This window comes from Typopeltis vanoorti, chromosome 13 (assembly GCF_054136105.1).
Source record: "Typopeltis vanoorti isolate ZY-2024b chromosome 13, IOZ_Tvanoo_1.0, whole genome shotgun sequence".
NCBI classification, from domain to species: domain Eukaryota; kingdom Metazoa; phylum Arthropoda; class Arachnida; order Uropygi; family Thelyphonidae; genus Typopeltis; species Typopeltis vanoorti.
This window is the reverse complement of record NC_143561.1, coordinates 76316110-76338747: the sequence shown is the minus strand read 5'-3', so window position 1 is coordinate 76338747 and position 22638 is coordinate 76316110. Positions and strand designations below refer to the sequence as shown.

The following is a 22638-nucleotide window of genomic DNA, read 5'->3' as shown; positions in this document are numbered from 1 at the left end:
CAATTTCTCGAAGTAATTACTCCATACTTCAAGGATATCTTTTCTCCTGTTTTCATGTCACCTTTATCATCTCTAACTCCTTTTACAGTACTCTTTCCTCCATTTCTAAGCATCTTCAACAACCCCCAAAATATTTTGCCACCGTCTTGATATTTATTTTCTATGTTCTTGCCAAAGTCCTCCCATGACTTTTGTTTAGCTAGTTTTACACAGTGTTTAGCTTTCTTACATTTGTCTCTGTATTCTCTAAGAGCACAAGCTGACTTATTTGCCAGGAACTTTTTATATGCTTTCTTCTTCTTTTCCTTCACTGCCTCTTTAACTTCCTGTGTTCACCATGGAGTTATGATTTTTCTATCCTTGCAGACAACCTCACCACATACCTCTCTGGCTGAATCAATCAAGGTTTTCTTCAAGGCTTACCAATGAATCTCTAAAGTTTGGTCTCTGTTCTCAAACTCTTTCATTTTTTCTTCAATAATCTTTGTGTATTTTTGTCTATTGTTCACATCTGAGAGCTGCTCAACTTTAATTCGCTTTAAAACTTTCTTACATGTTATTCTTTTTAATATGAAATTCAATTTTATCCTGCTCAAGGCTAAATAGTGATCACTTCCAATTTCAAATCCTCTGTACACTCTGGTGTCCTTCATCAGGAAGAAAACATCACTATCAACAATAACATAGTCAGTGAGACTTTTCTTATTTCTTGCCTCTTCTCTCCATGTGAATTTGTGCACATTTTTATGTTGGAACATGGTGTTAGTAATAACCAGTCCATGTCCTGAGCAGAAATCCAACAGATATTTGCCATTATTATTAGCTTTGCTCTTTTCTCCAAATTTTCCCAAAATATTTTTGTATGTCTCACAATCATTTCCTACTCTGTTATTTAGATCCCCAACAAGGACCAACTTTTCCTTTTTCATTGTGTCAGTTGCTTTTCCTAAAGCATCAAAAAATTCCTCCACTTCTACCTTAGTAGAACCTTGTGTGAGACCATAGGCACAAATAAGTCTCATTGTCCAGTTCCCCATTCTGATATTTGGCCACATCACTCTACTTGAGACTGCCTGCCATTCAAGAAGATTAGCCTCATATTTAGTGTTGAATACTATGGCTACTCCTTCTTATCCTTGATTATCATGAGCTTTAGGATGTTAATCATCTTTGGGTCTTGCACAGTTGCAAATTTCAGTATGAGTCCGTTCATCCAATTGTGTCATATGCAGCAGATAGATCTATGAATACTACTGAGGTTTTAAGGCTTTTTGAAAACCAGATTCTATATGTGTAGTAAGGGCAAGTACTTGATTGCAGCAGCTGCAAGTGTCTCTGAATCCAGCTTGTTCATTTGGTACTATGGCATTAATCAATAGGTAAATTAAATTATAGAGTAAGCGTTCAAAATGTTTATAGGGAATACTTAGCAAAGATATTGGTCGATAGTTTGTTGCATCAATAGGCTCCTTCTCAGGTTTTAGGATGGCTATAACTTTGCTTCTCAGGAATTCCTCTGGGATGTTCCTGCTTTCTAGAATTTTACAGAAAACTGCAAAAGCCACTTACAAGCATTACTTCTGAGATGTTTAATGAACTCAGGGTATATACTGTCTAGGCCTGCTGCTTTGTTATTTTTCAGAGATTTAACTGCTTGAATCAGTTTGTTTTCAGTGAATGGCATTGAGAGGTGGTTATTTTGTTTAACGCTCCTATAAACATAGATATATTTGGTCCTAATTTCTTTAGAATAGGATGCACTAATCTTTAGGTTGTTAAATGTTTGCTGGATTCTAGTTGCTATGTCTTTAGGAGTGATATCCATGAACTTTCTGCTTAGAAACTGATACAGTTCCAAGTTTTCATAGCAAGCCTTACGGCTAGAGTGGGTGAAGTCTAAATTTTCTGTTTTGGTTTTCCAATGTTGGCATCATTGTTCATTAAGCATTTCTAAAATTCTTTTTTCCAATTTCAGGATATGGATCTTTTTTGTATTTTTTATAGTTCCTCAGTTTCAGGAGACCAGCATGGGTGTACTGTTTCCAGAAACCTCTTGGTATACATCATTTTTCAGCACCTATCAGTACTTCTACAAAACATTTGTAATTTTCAACTTCAGATTGCACCCAATGGATGTTAGATTCAATTTGTTTAGAGTACTGTTTCCAGTTAGCTTTGCAAAAGTTCCATCTTGGTGTTTCCACAGATTGTATAATTGGGATTTTTTGTATTCCTACAGTGACTATAACAGGTCTATGTTGAGATCCTGGAAAGTTTTCAAGTACTTTTCTATCAGTGGGTAAAGGATTATCCTTGGTGTTATAAGTGAAAAAGCAGAGGTCTGGGTTTGAGTCTTTCTTCCATCTACCTGATTTAAAAGTTCCAGAGTCTTCTGTATCAAAAACCAGTGATAGCCCAAGGCTTTCAAGCCCATTCCATCAGTCTAGTACCATTGATATCATTTCTACAATAGTCCCAGGAGTAACGTTGACTGTTAAAATCTCCTATGTAGAATTCTGGATGTTGGTGAGCAGGAAGAGCTGGGATAGACCAAGTTTGTTTTGGCAGTTTGTAAACTGACACTATGGTTGTGCCAGCTGCCTTTGCTGTAATGATCTCGATGTTATTATGATTAGAAAAGATAGTTTGCAGTTTTCTCATGTTCTCTCGCATATATATAACAGAGCCATATATCGGTGACAGGATGTAGCCCAGTGACCTATAGTCAGTGATATTAAATCTTGTGGTAATCTCATCTTTTTTTTGCTGATATGTAGTTCCTGGAACAGAGATTACATCAATGTTATTTGTCTTACAGATTTTTTCAAGTAGTTCACTTTTGGCTTGGGAGGAACCCTCTATATTAATATGCAGTATCTGTAGGGTGAATTCAGTTTCCCTTATTTTTTTTGTCAGTTTTGGAACCTTTTCAAAAAGGTTTGCTTCATTTCTTCCTGTTACAATTTCCTTTCCATTTGCACATATTAGCTGGAGGTCAAAAAAAAAAGAAAGAAAGAAAGAAAGACAGGTTCGGCTTCCAATAGTTGTGAAAGTTTAGCTGCCAAAGACATTGCCCAGGTGCGCCACAAGGAGATATTTCACAACAGTTCAGCACCTAATGAATGATTGTGGTGATGAATGTTTAACCATCTATAAGCAGTTGGATTACACTAAAGCAAAGCAACTTTCTGCATATAATCCATTATTTTTTGAACTAGCAGATTTTGATGTAGTGGAATCATTTTAAGTGTGAGGCCATATTAGTTTTTTTGCTATAATTTGCTCCATGGAGACTGTGAAAAAATAATACTACACAGAAATAATGTAATTATGAGGACATATATATATCGCCCATCCCCCAAGAGTTTAATGTTGTCCTCTAAGTGTAAGAGGGTTTTCACCAGATGTTAAATTGGTGAATTTCCTCTTCACCTCCTGGCTCCATATTTGTTCTTTTTGCGATGTTCTTCCTCATGATTAACGCATTTGAGTGTTTAGCATCAGAGACATGGTAGATAGTCTGAGCATGACTGTATTTCTGATATTCAGACAGTACAAAGGGTTTGGAATATGGTCATAACACAGTAATCAAGATATCCTACTTTCACTGATGATGTGGTTTTTGGAGTGTTAAATGTAAAGATGATATAATTCCCTGGCAGTACCCTGCATATCATTCCTATGTATAGGAACTCTTCTTATGGCTATCACTAATTGATCTTTTAATTCAGATAAAATCTCATCTGGAACATCAAGAGGGTTCACTCTGTTATTACTGTGTGTGTGTGTGTGTGGGGGGGGGGGTTACAGGATTGTTATTCCCAAGTAATCTTGCACAAAGGAGTTGTGCAAGTGCAGTACCCTGCATATGATCTCTATGTATGGGAACTCTTCTTATGGCTGTCACGCCTTAATTTTAATTCACAAAATTAAACAGAAAATCTCATCAGGAACATCAAGAAGTTCACTCTGTTATTACTGTGGGGGAAAGGGGGTTAAAGGATTGCTATTCCCAAGTAATCTTGCAAAAGGAGTAGCATTCCAATTTTTTTTTCTGGGAGGATATGTGAACAAAATGTCTCCTGAACAGAGTTTATTCATAGATTTTGGGGATCTTGCCAATCCTTCTTACCAAAGATGGGTAACAGTTTTCCAATAAGAAAATTGCCTGGTCACTGTGGCATATTTGTAGGTGTCTCCAATGTTTGCTTTTTATTTTGCTGCAGCTGAGGATTGCTGATCAGCTTCATATGATTAACTAATTTTCATAAGGGGAAATATAATTCAACACCAGAGTTCCCCACCCACTCCAGAACTATATATAGACACTAATTATCTGCAATGACTGAGCCCAGAAGGAAAATGTTAGAGCTATCCCATACAACATACTGGCACCACAGCAAGCACTAGGTCACTAGATCACACTTGAACACTGTTGATCCTTACAGGCAAGTCTACTAGCCAAATGAGCATAGCTCATAGGCCATCCAGTAACTGCCAGTCTGGCTGTACTGGATAGCCACAAACAAGTCCCCCCCCCCCCATCTAAGGCAGTCTTCCATCATATGAAGTGAATTTTATCTAAGGCATATTCTAATAAGCAACTTTTGGGTTGTCTGTAAAATATTTATCTTTTATATTCTTTTTTTCCTTGACTAATGTTTGTCCATCCTGCCTGTCCAAAATACTAGATACCACAATTACTAAAAACATACAGATCAGAGATGGGGGGGGGGGGGATCTGTGCCATTTTAGAAGATTGCCAAATGTATCTGCTGTGTCTCTGATATAATGCATGGATATTATGTATATATAATCTGATTTGGAGGAGTTTGTTCTTTTAAATTCTCCTTTAAAAGAACAAACTCCTCCAAATCAGATTATATATATACACACACACACACACACACACACACACATTTTTTTTTATCCAGTTATGTTTGAATGATATTCATATAGCCTGTTGTTCTGGATGAAGTTCTGATCCTGCCTTGCAGGCTAAAGTTTGAAAGTTCCAAGTTTCTGAGCAAAATGTGGTGATGTGAAGTGGCATGTAGATATCTGCCCATACTTATAGGTTTACAGTAGCTGAAACCAGAGGAAACCATTTGAATACCTGTAACAAGAGGATCCATGAACATTAAAGATTTTTTTTCACAAGTAAACTGAATTCAAAGTTGGACATTGTTAAGTAACTGTAGAAAGTCTGAAAGAACCAATGGGCTACTATGAGGCCAAATGTTACAAAAACACCATCTTTGCTATGTGGCAAAGGCAATAAACTGAAGGTGTAACAATTTCACCCACACATTATTAACTTCTACATTTAGATGGATTCTTTTTAAAACTTTTGTTACCCTCACCAAACCTAAAGAATGAATGAGGTACATGTATCTTTGCCATATGGTTTCATGTCCTAAGGGTCTATGATATTTCAGAGTTTCTATTAAATTAGTTAAATTGAATAAATGAAACAAGATAGGCTTTATCATCTTGGATAATAAATACAAGGAGTCAGTTTTCTCTCATGTTCAGACTACTGAGAACCAACCCAAATGGAAAGATACCTATAAATTAAAGATGCCGAGTTAAAGATACTTCACAACCTAGTCATGAAGATACTTCATTCACAAATTTTGTTTGCTTATACTTGGAAAAGGATTAAACCAAAGAATATAATTTCTTGGCATTTTAAATAGTATAATAGTAAAATAGTAAACAATGCAGAGTCAAGAGGCTGTATGGCCTTACAAGAGGACTTGAATAGATTGCATCAATGGGCAGGTAAGTGGAAGGAACTATCAGTTCAATGTTGCTAAGTGTAAGGTTTTGAGATTTCGTAAGCAGCAATGGAATGCAAAGTATACACTTGGTGAGGAAACTTTTATGGAGGTGGAGGAGATGAGAGATCTAGGAGACATGGTGGACATTCAGGGGCCACATTGCACAAGTTATGAAGATGTCACAATGAATAATGGCAATGATGCAGAAGACCTGGACATGCAGAAATAGAAAGGTTATGATGCCATTGTATAAGGCCTTGATCAGGCCTCGTATGGATTATTGTGCACAGATTTAGTCGCCAGGTTTTCATGATGATGATGATGTGTTGGAAAGGTCCAGAGAAGATTCACAAAGGTGGTGAGTAGTCTGGAATGTGGAGTACAAGGACAGATTGAGAGATTTTAAGTTAAAAATCCTCTTGAATAGGAGGAAGAAAGGGAGAGGGATATGATAGAGACAAATAAGCTAGTCAGGGCCTGTTATCAGGTTGACGTGGAAGAGATTTTTCATAGAATGGGGGAGTAGAACAAGAGGCCATCACTGAAAACTGTATAAGGAGGGTGTGAGCAGAGGAGTGAAGAGCAGGTTCTTTGCATGGAGAGTGGTTAGTGAGTGGAATGCATTGCTTGAGTGTATGTGTGTTGTGAATATAGACACACTGAATCAGCGTAAGGCAGGGTCGGATGAGCATTGTGTACCTTCAACAATGAGTCTCTGACTCCATGGAGGTCAGAAAATAATAATAATAAGGAGCCTAATGGTTTGATTAAATAATTAGGTAGCTTCTAAAACAGTAATTTCAGAAATCTGTACAAAAAGGGTTACTTAAGCAACCTTTTTTGTACAAGTTTGTCAGGTTCTTTCTTCCTCAAGTTATTTGTCCTTTGGACAAATGATCTGAGGAAAAACGCTTTGCAACTTTCTTTGAAAAGGTGTTCATAATTAAAATAGCTTCTATGGGAAAGATGGGCTTCATCCCGCAGGATACTGTGTTTAGTGTCAATACTATGTTGTATGTTGTGCCAGACCAGATTTTTATTTTTAAAAGCATTTTATTATTTTTTTAATCTGCTTCTCAGATCCATATATTAAGATGTATTTGAATACTCTCTTGTATGCTCCTAATTTAATGTTTTGCCTAATTTCTCTCTTATTCATTATAATTTATTCACTTGACCTCCTATCATAGCAGATTTGCTAATTCTGTCTATTTCCATGTTTAATTTGCATGAAAAAATTATTATTAACATCCAAACTTTAAAAGAAAATAAATGATAGGTAAACTTACGATTGTCTGCCACAACAGATTTTGGAGGTGGCACAGGAGAGAGAACAACAGGAAATACACAGTCCAATAGTTGATCATCAATCTTGATTTAAGAAAATAAGTTATTAGTTTCATATAGATAATACTAGTCATTTTAAGATGAGATAATAATCAATCTCAACTCTATGAATAGGATGTACATACATAGTCTTGCCATAAACACCATTACAGCTTACAAATACTGTTACACTAACAGAACTAGGCTCATACCCTGTTCCATGTGCAGCCAACATTTGCATGTTTATCGGCAGAGAGAGAGAGAGAGAGAGAGAGAGAGAGAGAGATGTCTAGCTGTGTGGGTTAACATGCAGTGGGGAGATTACAAGAACCATGTAGCTGTAATAGCACTTCAAAAGGTTGGAATGAAGCCACCTGTTATTTTCAACATACTAAAAACATTTGGGATCAATAGGATGTTTCTGTATCGCAATATTAACCATTATAACAATACAGGAAAATGTATCTGACCACCAAAGAACAAGTTAACCACATTGTGTTAGGATTCAACAGCTTGTGAGAGCCATGAAGGCACACCTCTGCCATAATTCTGTGAGAATGCAGAAAGTGACATCACCAGAGATGAACATTTCACGGAATAAGATGTCATGTGTACTAACTGATGACCTGGGGTGAGAGCTTATTGTCATTCTACTGTACACTTTCTAACATACAACTTATGTGGCAGAAGCTGATAAAATCAAAGGCATTTCTCCAATGGTATGTGAACAACAAATTCAGAGATATCCTCTTCACAGATGAGACAATTTTCACCACTGAAGAGTCATTTAACTGCCAAAACAAATCAGGTATATGCCCCAGATGGTCACATAGCACATGCCATAGATCCCAGGATTCAGAGAGGTCAGTAATGGTCAGTAATGTGGGGGTGACATATTTGGGTTATCTGAGCTGAATTTCTACGAGAAAGGGGTCAAAGAGAGACTGAGAAATGGACAAAATGAGAAAGGAAATGGAGCGCACTTGAGAAATAAGTCAAAAAGAGTTAAAACAGAGTCAGTTTTAGCAACTAAGAGGTCAGAATATGGAATAGGTAATAATGGGTGGTATGTAAGTGAAAGAATGAATAAGACAACAAAGGATTTGAATATAAAGTTAGAGACTGAGCACTGGAACATGATGTGAAGGAGGACAGGATTTTGCCTTGGTATAATATTGTTGAGTTGAAGAGATCAGTTGTGATAATCAATGATATGACACACAGAGAGAGAGAGAGAGAGAGAGAGAGAGAGAGAGAGAGAAGGGAAAACATTTGGAGCAATTTCTGGTCTCTGTATGTTGAGTTGAAGGAGGCAATAAATAACAGGAATAGCAATTCCTGATACCTCTGCAATGTGTCTAATACAGGAATATCAGCAATGTACTGCTTTGTCTCTGTGAATAATAGGAGTATTAGAAATAAAGGAAATGAGTTTGTGACCTTGACTAAACTTATCAGCAGTAGTTTTATTAGGTGGTAGATGTTCTTCATTGCTTGGTGAAATACCACTGCCTGGCTTACTGGAGTTCTGAAATGGCAAATGCCATGTTTGGTCTCCAGAGTAAGAATTCCAGTTTATGCCCCCCCCCTTCTTCTCCATGCAGTATCCTTCAAGGCCATAACAAACATTCTTAGAAACCCATAACCTCCTCCATTTCAAAGATATATCAGTTAAAATATATCAGTGATGCCATAAGCTGGCCACCAGTTAGTTGCAAGGGCCCAAACCTGTAACCAACAAGTCAGGAGGCCTGTCAAGTGGTGCATAATCCCACTGTGACATACCCTGCCAGGTCATGCCTGGAGAGGACATTTGAGTAGCGGTATGTGGTGGGCACTGTCAAGGCCAAGTCATGGCATAGAGTCATATCCGAGAGTCTATCTTATCTCACTGCATGTCCCCACTACATCCTTCCATCTAATAATTATGAATCAACTTATGAATACTCTTACAGTCATACTACACAATAATGAATATCCACATAAACTAATCCCCCCCCCCCAAAAAAAAAAATTACATCACAACCAGACACAACATACAAACCAAGCCAGGAATAGGAATCTTTTCACTACAAACTTACTTTGATATCCAACTTTACTAAAATCTGTGGCATTAATACAACACTTGCACATTCCATGCAGTCTTCCAGCCCAGACATCTTATTCATCACAGAAACCCAGATTACAGCTATATCTATTGCTGTCCGCATACACACCCAAACTACACATTTCATGATTCTTTTTGCCTCAAGGATGGCACCTATACTTTTATGAAATCTGACATAGCCTGCCAGAGAATGAGTAATTTAGAATCTCCTACTTTTGACCTTCTTTGGCTCAAGGTTTCCTCGCCCCATTTAATAACATTCATTTGTTGCATTTATCAGTCTCCAAACATTGATAACCATTCAGATCTCTTCACATTCCTTTCCATGAGATTTGACCATCTGCAGTACAGCTCTCTGAATAGTGAGTTCATCTTCCTGGGTGATCCCCATGTCCACAATTCCAACACCACTGATCAAGCTGGATGAAAAACAGAAGGCTTTGCTATAAGTAATGACCTAACACATATTGTACATCTACCTACTCTAATTCCTGATAATCTGTTTCACTCTCCAAATACTTTTTCTTTTTTACCAGTTCTCTTCCCAAATACACTATAGAAGTCAATTCTCCTCTCAGCAACTCAGATCACAATCTTGTACAAGTCTCCTCTCTCACACAGAACACCCTCTTCCAACCACTCCTGACCTTGCATCTGCTGGCACTACAAAAGAGCCAATTGGAATGACCTCTAGAGTTTCTGCTCCTTCTTTTCTTAGTATGACTATTGTTTCCACTCATCTGACTATAACACTTGCTTACAGAAATTATTCTCACTGGCATGAAGACCTTCATCCCCCATTCAACCCATAATCCTCATCCACTTTCCAAGCCCTGGTTCAACTAAAAGTGTATCAAAGCAGTTGAAAAAAAAAAAAAAAATTAGCTTACTGCATATGGCTTGCATCAAGAACTCCAACTTCACATGCTGCCTATACCAAAGCACACAACATGTGCAAATCAGTCATCTTCAGCAGATAAAAATCTTATTTCATAGAAACCAACAGCAAAAAACTTACTTCCTGTTCAAATAGAACTGTGCCTTCTAGTCTACCTTCTGGTCCCTCACTAAGGTTGTTGGATGCAACTACTACTCTCCTATTTTACTACTACTACTGTCGTTTTACATCCAACCACTTCTCTCTCATTCCTATGGCATCAGTCTTACTTCACCCAAAGATAAAGCTGACCTCCTGGCATCACTCTTTTCCTCAAACTCCTGCATAGATAATGACGGGAAATCACCTCCTACCATGCCAGAATCCAAGCACAGTATGCCTCATAGTTTTTCAACAAAAAGAAATCAGAAAACTACTAAATAACCTGGATGTTTCTGGTCCTGATGGCATCTCTCCAATTGTTCTTAAACATTGTGCGCCAGAGTTAATGCCATCCTGCATCATCTCTACAATCTATTTCACACAACTAGTATTTATTCCAATGAGTGGAAGCAATCTCATATTCATCCTATTCCAAACGAGGGAGGGAGGAGAGAGAGAGAAGTCTACCATCAAACTACTGACCAGTCCTCTCCAAAATAATGGAGAAAGTCATCAATACCCAACTCCTCCACCACTTAGAGGCCAATCAGTTAAGCAACCACCAGTACAGATTCTGCTCGAGATTCACAGCTGACATTGTAGCCTACATCACTCACCACTGAATGCATACCATGGAAAGGCTCAGAGAAACTTGTACTGCCACCTTCAACATTTCTAAAGCTTTCAACCATGTGTGGCATTGAGGTCTACTAAACGAATCCTTCCATCTTCCTGCTACCTTTGAACACAGGCCATGAAAGAGTAACCCATGTGGCAACACTTGATATCGCAAAGGCATTTGACTGTAGCATTAAGGCCCTTTCAACAAGTTACCATCTTATGGTCTTATTCCTACCTTTTGTGATTGAATTGCTAGCTTTTTTCTGTAGTCAATCTTTTCATTGTGAATGGTTTCTTATCACAAGATTTCTTCATTCATGCCGAAGCATCCTGGGGCTCTGTCCTTTTGTCCATGTATTTTGCCCTTTACATCAATAACCTCTCTCTCTAACTTCAAAGCCTATTCACAGTTTGACATATGGCAGTGCTCTCTTCCTTTGAGAGAGAAAAAAAAATTGTAGGACTCAAATAAATGAAGCTCCAAGATCCTTCAATAACCTATGTCTTAAACACTGATCTCCTCACACTTCTCAAGTGGGATGAAGATAATCTAGGGGAATTTCAATACTGTTAAAATAGCCTACCTTATTACCTGCAAGAAAGATCCTATTTCTCTTACTCACTGTTGATATTAAAATAACCTTTCAAGATACGTTTCTCCTTTGATTATTAGAGATATAGAAAACAAGAAGATGAACAAAGTTTGTTTTCTAGGAGGTAAAATGAATAGAGTGATGGAGGAGTTTGATATGTAGAGTAAGCAAGCAAAAGAGTTAGGACAAATTACTTGATTGAGAACAAGGAGAATGTATGATTGGATATCAGGATGTTGTTGTTGAGAAGGAAAAAAGACAATACTGTGACAGAAAAGGTAGTCAGTGTGTTACCCATCTTTTATGACAGTGATATGAAGCAGAAAGCAAGAATTATGAATGATATGTTAGCAGAAATGTGTGAAGAGAAAGGAGTACATTTTGAAAATAAGTGGAATGAGTGAAGAACAAATGAACTGTATAAGTGATGAACTGCATTTGAATGGTTTTAATGTGAGTCTTTGGAGAGACTGATGCTGGAAAGGATAGTAAGGAAAGAGAGATTGAAGTGGCACTTATGAATGAAGTGGGTAGCATGAATGTAGAGAATAAGAAAACAAGTTTGCAAGACAAACAGGAAAATGGGGAGACTCAGGATGGACAGGGTAACACTGCATGAATAAGGTTGATGCTCAAAGAGAATATGAAGGCATATGTAGAAAACAAGGGAATGGGATGGACTAGGATGTAGGGAAAACATTTGGATTTGAAGAAGGTTGTGGAATGAGGAAACAGAAAAAGAAATGGCTTCAGGAAGGTATGGAGCAGTGAAATCTAATTAGTGGTAATAGTTAAGCTTATTATAGATCCAGAAATGAACTGTTATGTTTGTATATGAATATTAGAAGTATCAGAAACAAGAAAGATGAAATGGTTACATTGACTGAGTTTGTTCAACCAAAAATTGTTGGAATAAGTGAGACATGGTTAGATGAGAATGACATTCTAACAAGAATAGAGATGGAAGGGTAAGATGTATTTCATGAAGACAGAAAGGGTAAAAAGGGAGCTGGAGTGCTATTGATGATGAAAAGAGAGTTATAGCCATAAAAGGTAGAGATGCAAGGGGAAAATAGTGGTAACAGTTTTGAGACAGTATAGTGTGAAATAAAGATGAACAGAATGAAATACTTCATTTGATGTTGCTATAGACCTGGTAATGTGGAGGGTAGTGACCATGAAATGTATAAGCATATTAGCCAAATAAATAAGAAAAGGGATGATCATTATGAGAATATTTTGAGAATAGGACTGGTGGTGGGAGGACTAGAGGTCATACATGGAAGCCGGGCAAGAGTGTGGTTAGCAAGGGTGTTAGAGCTAGGTTTTTTACTTGGAGAGTAGTGAATGAGTGGAATAAGCTGCCATAATCTGTTGTGAGTGCCATGACTGTGAATGAGTTCAAAGCAAAGTATGATAGATACTGTGCAAATGCTGAATAGTTCTTGGCATGATGTTTAGGACCTCTCTTGATGAGTCTGAGGACTCCTTGGAGTTGCCCGTAGTAATAATAATAATTATGAGAGATTTTAATTATGGCAATACAGCCAGGGATGATGAGATAATGAAAGAAAAAAATGAGTAAAGAAATTAGTTACTCGAGTTTTTGAGGGCTGACTACCTCAGGCAGCATGCAACGGAGGGCACCCAAGAATTGAGAGTGCTGGATTTGATCATCTCATCAGAGGGTCATTATAAATGAAGCATCAAATCTCCCTCCAGCTGGTGAGAGCCACCATGAAGTAATTACCTCATGAAGTGATTTGCCAGCCATGTGAGGAAGAGGGTACATGTGGAACTACAAGGCTGGTGATTATAAGAAGCTCAGGAGACAGTCTGCAGCTGTAGCATGAAATGATGAATTGGGTGGAAATGAAATTACCACTGCTTATGTGATATTGAAGAACTATCTAGTAGAAGCATTGTCTAAATGTAAACAAGGATCAGGAGGTTAAATAAGGTAGGTGTGAAATGGATGAATGTAGTATTAATCATGCAATAGAGGTAAATGGCATTATGGAGAAAACATAAGAAGAGTGGTAATAATCAATTCCATGAGGAGTACAAAGAAGAGACAAGGAGGGTGACTTGGTTTAGAAAGGATAGCAAAAGTACAGTATCAGCAGCTATTAGCAAATGAAACAAAAAACAATATAGGGAGTTCTTTTGATATGAAGCCTCCCCCACCCCCACCCCCCAAAAAAAAGAATGATCATAGTAGGATGCCATTAACTGGAGAAAATTGTATAAGGACAACTGCTGCAGAGGATATATTTAATGAGTAGTTCATAAAGGTCTTTCATCCTTGTGAATGTCACATCATGGACAGTATGTGAGAGCAGTAGATGATGTAGAAGAGCGAGAGAGCGATTGACTGTGAGTAAGAGGTATATGGAGTACTGAGCAAACTTGCTGTTAATAAGGCTATGGGACTTGATGATATATCACCATGTATTTTGAAGGAATGTGCCAGGGGAGCTGACATCTGCCTTGACATATTTGTTAATATGAGTCTTGAACTGGGTCAAGTTCCAAAGGAGTGGAAAGAAAGCAATATTGTACTGCTTCATAAAGGAAGGTAACAGAACTTAAACATTAAATTATAGGCCAATCTGTGTATGTGTGTGTGTCAGGTGTTGTGGTTAAAGTGTTAGAGAGGCTGTTGAGAACTAGGATCCAGAACTGGGTTGACAACAGTGGTATTATCTATGATGGACAGAATGGATTTGATAAAGGGAGGTTATGTTTTAGTAATCTACTTAATTATTAAAATAAAGTGACAACTGCATTAGATGAGGGTAATCAATACATAGTAGTATACTTAGATTTTGCAAAGGCTTTTGATAGATTAAAATATGATAAGTTGATAGTCAAACTAGAGCAGATAGGGTTGGATATTAGAATGGTGCATTGGATTAGAGCAGTGGGTCTTAACCTTTATAGTGATTGGCACCCCCCCCCCCTTGAATCTAAAAATAAGTTCTTGCACCCCCTTGAAAAATGTGTTTCTATTTCTTTATTTAGGAAATTACATCTATTGCAAGATAATTTATTTATTAAAAAATCAACACATACATTTACATATACATACAAAACAGTATTATCTCAATTTTTAATGGCTATGTTGTTGTTGTTTATTCATAATAATACTTTTGAAGCATGGCTCCTTTTTTGAAAGAGCCACACATAAGTCATCACTTGCATTTAAGCGATTTCTGGCTTTTGTTTTTATGTGCAAAAGTGATGAAAATCCCATTTCACATTTCCCGCCACCATTGCATAGGTGGCGGGAAATGGTAAAAGTGTCTGCAATGCTGCTTTTGCCAGCTGTGGATAAGGTTCTAATAACTGTGTATCAATGCAAGAATTTCATCTTCCTTGTTTCTGATACTTCTAGTAGTCATATACAAACAACATAACAGTTCCTTTCTGGATCTATAACAAATTCACTGATACCACTTATTAGATGTGATTTAATTTCTTCTTTGAGCTCTTCCCCTTTTTCTCTCTCTCTTGCTCTCATTATTCATCCCAGTACTCTCTCCAAACCTAACTGTTCTCTCTACATCCCAAACCATCTGATTCCATTCTCTTCTACTCGCACTTTCACTTTGGGTATCATCCTTGATCATACTGTGATCTCCTTTCCACCCAGATGTCTCCCCCTACTTCCTTGTCTTTCTTGCACACTTATTCGTTCATATTATTCACACTCATGCTACCCATTTCAATCCCTTCTCTCCTTTCATTACTCTCCCAGCAGTAGTCATCTCTCCAGATAGTTCACAGTAAAAACCACTGAACTACTATAGTCCATCATTCTTATACAATTCCATTCATCCTTCAAACTCATTTACATTCACAAACTGCACTTCTTTCTCATTGCACATTTCCACAAATTATTCATAATTCTTGCCATCTGCTGCATCTCATCACTGTCATAACTGGGCAACAACACTGACTACCTTTCCTATCACAACATTATCTTTATTCTTCTCAACAATCTTATGATACCCAGTCTTACGTTCTCCTTGTTTTCAATCAGGTCATTTGTTCCTTCTTACTACCACTACCAACTCTTTTGCTCACTTATTCTACTCATATCCAATGCCTTAATCAATCTACTCTTTCTACCTCCTGGAAAACAAACCTTGGCTGAACATTTTCAGCACACTTCTAATAACCGAATCCCCATACAATGTCACTCATGAGTCTTTTGTTACTGCTTTCATTCAGACATCATTCATTCCAGTCATCTTCACTCTTCCACACACACACACACACACACACACATATATATATAATTATTATTTTTGTAATTTTTTTATTTATTTTTACATTGTCCAGAAGCCCTGTTCTAGAGATCAAACATGGAACTTTTTTATTTGCTTCAGGCCTCCAATAAGTGGGGCAATGGTCTCATACCAGGAGAAGAGATTCATCTTCCACCTAAAGACAATCAAAAATATCCATGCCCATGGTGAAATTCAAGCCTGCAACCTGTTGGTTAGAGAGGGGGTATGCTAACCACTCAGCCGCCATAGTCAGCAATTACAAGCATTGACAATTCTCTTCATTTCATTCAGCATTTGCTTCATCTTTTGCTTATCTCACCAACTCAGTTTCAAATCTTGCAACATTTTTTCACCATCTTTCTCTCTCGCTATTTTACTGTCACATGCTCTTCGGCAATCAGCCCCACTCATCATCTTATTATTACTTAGACTCAGTTTTTTCGCCATCATTTTTTGCACATTTTCTTATGGTCAATCGCAGTCTTTTCTTTGCAATCAGTTTCATTTACTTTCTCACCATTTGTGTAATTTTTGTTGACATCCTCAAAATAAAATGTGTGGAAATAAAATAAACAGTGGGAAACTGAACAAAGGAAATGGTGGTAAATTGTACACTGATGACAGAACTCTAACAATTGGTAGGAATTATACATAAAGGACAAAATGACAACACGAAAAAGAATAAATGCAAATATAATATAAGATATAAGAAAGATCTAGAAGAGTATGAAATCATAAAAATAAAAACCTAGAATTAACGTTTAAATTTCGAGAGGTTACATTGGCTTAAATTAATGTTACTTACCTGAAATCTTCATAATGAAAAGCAGATGTGTATTAGACAGTAAAAATTTAGATTTTATCCACACTCATGCGACCCACTTCAATCCCTTCTCTCCTTTCATTTCTCTCCCAGTTAAAATAAAAAATTTAAGTCACAAATTGTACATCTGAAGTTCAGAATAGTTTTTCCACTTTACCTTATTGATAAAGAGTAATTCAAACAAAACAAGCTTACGAAAACAAATTTCATAACTTTTATTTAAACTTCAAATTAAAAAAAAGTCCTGCAAAATGTGTAATACTTCTTACAATTCCAAGACAACAAACAGTATTGATTTATGCCAGTTGCAGATCATTGGGTCTCAGTCCAATCAGAAGCTGACATTCACACTGACTGTGTTCACTTTTCCATTCCCCTCAAGATGACTAATGCAAACTAACATTCATCACTTCTCTTCTTCTTTGTAATCAAGAATGACTGGCTTGAATAACTGCTGAAGTTTTCAGGTAATTTTTTTTTCGATGGTGCATGTAGATTGCACATATTTATTATTATTATTATTAATATCTAATTGAAATAATAATAAAATGGAATAAAAATTTCCATCAAGGTATTAAACTATCTCCTACTGTGAACTTAAATACTCTCCTTTCAGAAAGATATTTAAAATTTAATTGAGATAGCCAATAATTATGGAATGATAATATCAACAAAAAAACCAAAAACGATGGCATTTATAGGAAAAAGATCCAATAAAAACTAATAAAAGATCCAATAAAATAGTAATAGATAACAAGATTCTAGAAGAGGTGAATTCATTTAACTATCTAGGATGTGTATGATTACATATGAAAATAAAAAAAAATAAACCAAAAAATTTAAAAATATTTACAAATAACAGGTGTAATTAACTCTATATTTAAACCTAACCTAGTACAAAAACAAACCAGACTAAAAGTATACAATACATTAGCCCTACCAGTCCTATTGTATAGAAGTGAAATCTGGACAATAAAACAAAAAGACAAATGAAGATTAATAACAACTGAAATGAAGTTCACGAGAAAAACTGCAAAGTATATGAGGGTTGCTTGAAAAGTTTGGTAAATTTCAAATAGGTGGTGACACAATTCGTTCATTCATACCAGTGTTGGCATGTATCATCTTTTTCATGATCCCTGGAAAAATTTTAGCCACTTGTAGTTCTCGTTTGGCAAACATTTAAAATGTCTGTGTTCACATTTTTCATAAAAATGGAGAAAAAAAAGTTTCATACAGTGTTAAAACACTTTATTCGAAGAAGTGGACGGCCATACAAATCAAAGCCAAGTTACATGCAGTTCATGGGGACTCTGCACCAGCATTAAAGACTATTTATTTTTGGATAAATGAGTTTAAACGTGATCTGTTGAAGTCTGTTGAAGATGAAACATGCTCTGGATGCCCAACTCAGGTCACTACAAAGGAAATGATTGACAAAATCCACGGTATCGTTATGGAAGACTGCTGAGTAAAAGTACACGAGATTGCTGAGATTGTAGGCATCTCAACTGAATGGGTGTATAATATCCTGCATAAAAAATTGCACATGAAAAAGTTGTATGCGCGATTGGTGCCATGATTGTTGACTGTCAATCAAAAACACATGTGAAAAGACATTTCAATGCAGTGTTTGGCAATGTTTAATCGCAATTTGCAGGATTTTTTGCATCGATTTGTGACTGTAGACGAAACTTGGATTCACCACTACACACACCTGAGTCCAATCAGCAGTCAAAACAGTGGACAATGCCTAATGAAAGAGCACCAAAAAAAGTGAAGACCCTTTTGTCAGCTGGGAAGGTGATGGCCACTATTTTTTGGGATTGATAGACTATTTGGAAAGGGATAAGACAATAAAGTAGCTATTATGCATCGTTCTTGGACCATTTAAGAGAACTGAAGAAAAAACGGCCAAGATTAGTACACAAAAAAGTGCTCGTTCATCAACACAATGCACTGTCCCAGTCATCTGCTGTCGCAATGGCAAAACTGCACGAATTGAGGTTCGAATTGGTTCCACATCTACAGTATTCTCCGGACTTGGGCCCGTGTGACTTGTTCCCAAACTTAAAAATTTGGCTTGGCGGGAAAAAATTTTCTTTCAATGAGGATGTCAACAAGGCTGTGAATGACTATTTTGCACAATTTGACAAATCCTACTTTTTAGATGGGATGAAAAAATTGGAAACTCGCTGGACCAAATGTGTAGACCTCGATGGAGACTATGTTGAGAAATAAAGGTGATTTTTATTTAACTTATTTTTTTATCAAACTTTTCAAACAACCCTCATACTCTATTCAATCACAAAAGAAATTATGAAAGAATTAAACCAGGAATCAGTAATAGAAAAATATAAACATAAATGGATGGAACACATTGAAAGAATTTTAAAACAGAAAGATTACCAAAACAAGCCTTAAATCATAAACCATTAGGAAAAAGAAAACCAGGATGTCCTCTTAAAAGATTCAATGATGACTTCTAAGAACAGGCCACTCTAGGCCTAAATACTTGACAAGCATGATGATGATGATTACTGCAACCTCCATGGAGTCAGTAGACTCATCGCAGAAAGTTCATTCAACTGACAACATATTTATCATACCGAATATTAAAATCCTTAACACTCCTTGCATTAACAACACATTCTGGTAATGTTTTCCACTATTTTCCACTACTCCTCTATTCTCCCTCTTGCCTTCCACTCTTTTTATAATCTCATCTAGATTAATCAGATAAAATCCTCTCACTAACTTAAATGTCTCTATCATATCACCTCTCTTCCACCTATCTATCTGCAATCCACATTTCTTCAACCTCTCTCCATAGTCAGCATTCCAAAGTCCTGATATTGTTTGTCTCTGGACCTTCTGCATTGCTTCCACATCACATTGAAAATGAAGTGACCAAATTTGAGCACAATACTCCAAGTGTGGCCTGACCAGTACTTTATATAGTATGCATAGCCACTACCTTATCCCTATATGTTAGAGTATTTCTAATCACAGTAGCAATACCAAGTGCAGCCTTTGCAGCTCTAGCAATATACCCTCTAAACTTCAGTCTACTGTCAACCATCACTCCCAAATCTCTAATCTCATCCACTTCCTGCAGTAACAGCACCATCGATATAGTACACAGTCTTATATTTCTGTACTCCAAAATGCAACATCTTGCACTTATTGATATTAAAACTGCAACCTCACTCCTTTGTCCAAATAAAAAGTCTATTCAAATCTTCCTGAAGGGAATTAACATCAGCAGTGCTACTTATAATTCTTCCCAACTTTGCATCATCAGCAAACAACTGAAGATCCCAAATCAGTCCACATGATATATCATTCACAAACGAGTTAAACAGCAGGGGTTCAAGAATAGAACCCTGGGGCAATCCACTGGTTACCCTCCGTTTTTTAGAGATGCTGCTCCATCATACACAACTTTCTGGTATCGTTCAGAGAGCCAATCTCCAATCCATTTACTTAATATACTATCTATTCCCATCATTTGCAGCTTGTCCACCAACTTATCATGTGGTAATCTATCATATGCTTTTGCAAAGTTGAAGAATATCACTGTATATGATTCTTCCTTATCTAACAAGCTCATTAACTTATCATAAAATGCAAGTAAATTTCTAAAACAGGACCTACCTTTACAAAACCATTCTGACCATAATAAAGAATGCTACGTCCATCAACCCAATCCTGTATTCCATTCTTAACCAATGTCTCCAATACCATGACCACAACTGCAGTTTATAGAGTTCGTTTAGTTATTTAGTTCATTATGAAGATTTCAAGAGAGTGATGTTAATGTAATCTAATATAACATTTCATAATTTTTACTTTATTTCATTTATAATTATATACTCTTCTAGATGTGCTCTTTGTCTTCGATTAATTTTTGCATTTGTAGTTGGCATGGTTCCTGCCAACCCCTTGTAAATTTTGTTGTCAATCCAAAGCAAGATTTTCCATTTCCTTCATAATGTTTTCTGCAGTTACTTTTGTTCTATTTTTTGCAATTTTTTTCCATTTTCCACTGTTTCCTTTTCTCTGTTTTTTTCAATGTTTCTTTTATTCTATTTCTGGCAATTTCCTTTTTTTTATGTTTTACATGATTTCTTGTGTTCATTCCTGTGATGATTTCTTTTATTTCTTGTGATTTCGTCTGTTCTGCTTCCTGTGATTTTTATTGTGCTTTTAGCAATTTCTTGGGCCCAGCTGGTATCATTTGAGAGCTTTAGCATAATGACGATGTCGCCATGAAAGGCTAATTGTTATTTCTTTTTTAGCTCACGAAAAGTTGGTATTATATTCAGTATTTTTGCTTGAAACCAGAGAATTCAGGGATTTATGTACCAGCAGAGAATTCAAAGAATTATGTACCATTATCTAGTGCTATTGTTTGATGGCAGCAAGTTTCGTTCTAGCACTCTTCTGCAAATGCTGTTTTTATCAAGCATTTGCAGAACAGTCCTAGAACAAGAGTGTTGTACAGAGTAGCGGTAACATATTATCTTACTATTATATATATATGTTGTATTCAAGAAGAGAAAAAAATAAGAACTTCATGGTAGATACAAAAAGAGGTAATTCTGGGAAAGACGACATCATATTAAAAATTTCTAGTAATTCAATATGTCCACACAGAAATTATAGAAAAATGTATGAAAGCTAAGTTATTTCCAAATCTCTTGGGAAAAAAAATTATCATTTCCAATTCTCTGTGGAGCCAAAGACTCATTATGATAGATCATTACTGTCACTTTCAAGGTTTATCAAAACATGATTTAAATTCATTCATTCATTCATTGTTTCACTCACCACACTCTCAGTCAATACATTCAATCTACATGCCCAAAACCCATGTCTCACTCCCTTGCTCACTATATCGCTATTTCAGGAATGGCTTCTCTTGTTTTATTCCTATCTTTCTTCTATCCTGCACAAAATCTATATCAATGGATTACTTTTCTCATGACATTTTTCCACATATGTTATTGATCTGTTACAGGCTTTGCAGCCTCCTGTGTGTGTGTGGGGGGGGGGGGGGGCAATAAAAAGATGCTAAATGTAGGTATAAAAATTTTTTCTGTGATTACAGAATCAAAAAGGAAATTCAGGATGAATTTAACCAGTTAAATTCTGTAAAAAGGAAAATAAAACTGAATGTGTAAATTACTAAGAAATTTCTCTACTGTTTCAGGTAAAGTTTATGTAAACATACCTGAGAAGAGACTTTGAAAACTTGCAAAAGAGAAACTTAGGGAAGAAGAGATGAATAAGGATTTAAGCAAAATATGGATTGTCAGGATTAGATTTTTACTTCAAAACATATAGTTGAGAATTCAGGAATATAGCAAGATTCTGTGTTAAAGTTTTGCAAATCTGAAAAAAGGAATATGATATGATGCCAAGGGGAAAAAATCTCTTCCATATGATACAATTATATGGTGTAAATAAGATGTTGCACAGAGCAATATATATTCTACATTTAAGTTGTAAGTCAGCAACAGTTAGAAATTAATGATGTGAAGAAAAAAAAAAGGGTGTAAAACAATGGTGCATATTCTATACTCCATTATTACTCACAATTCTTCTTGATCTATATGGATCATGTTACGAATGCAAATAGTTAAACATTATCAAATCAATATTAATCTTTGCTTTATGCAGATAATGTTATACTCCTAAATAAATCCACTACAAATGTTTAGGTTTGTTTACTATTAAATAACTATAGCAAATATGGCATGAAAATCAGCAATAAAAAAGGCAAAAACTATAAAAACAGACAGAAGCACAGAAACATCAATTGCATTTCCGATGGAGAATTTACAGAATTAATAAAGAATTTCAGCTATTTAGGCAATTTTCTATGACAATGGCAAATTAAATACGGAAACAGATAACAAGAGTAAGTATGTTCTTTCTGTCATTCCATCTACCTCCATTCTTTGAAAGAATCTTCCACATACTATTTTCTCTAAGACCACCTACTATTTAAGAAACACATGGCATGGATTCAAAAGGTGGATTAGA

At 36.2% G+C, this 22638-nt stretch overlaps 1 protein-coding gene across 2 annotated transcripts in view; it reads right to left on the bottom strand.

The window, feature by feature from the left end:
• Window positions 1-22638, bottom strand: part of LOC150100293 (intermembrane lipid transfer protein Vps13-like) — a 654685-nt gene that overhangs the window by 221948 nt on the left and 410099 nt on the right. For both annotated transcript variants that reach the window (XM_090402852.1, XM_090402853.1), the window contains one exon: window positions 7073-7154. In XM_090402852.1, coding sequence (XP_090258978.1) covers window positions 7073-7154 — 82 coding nt within the window. The remainder of the gene's footprint in view (window positions 1-7072; window positions 7155-22638) is intronic.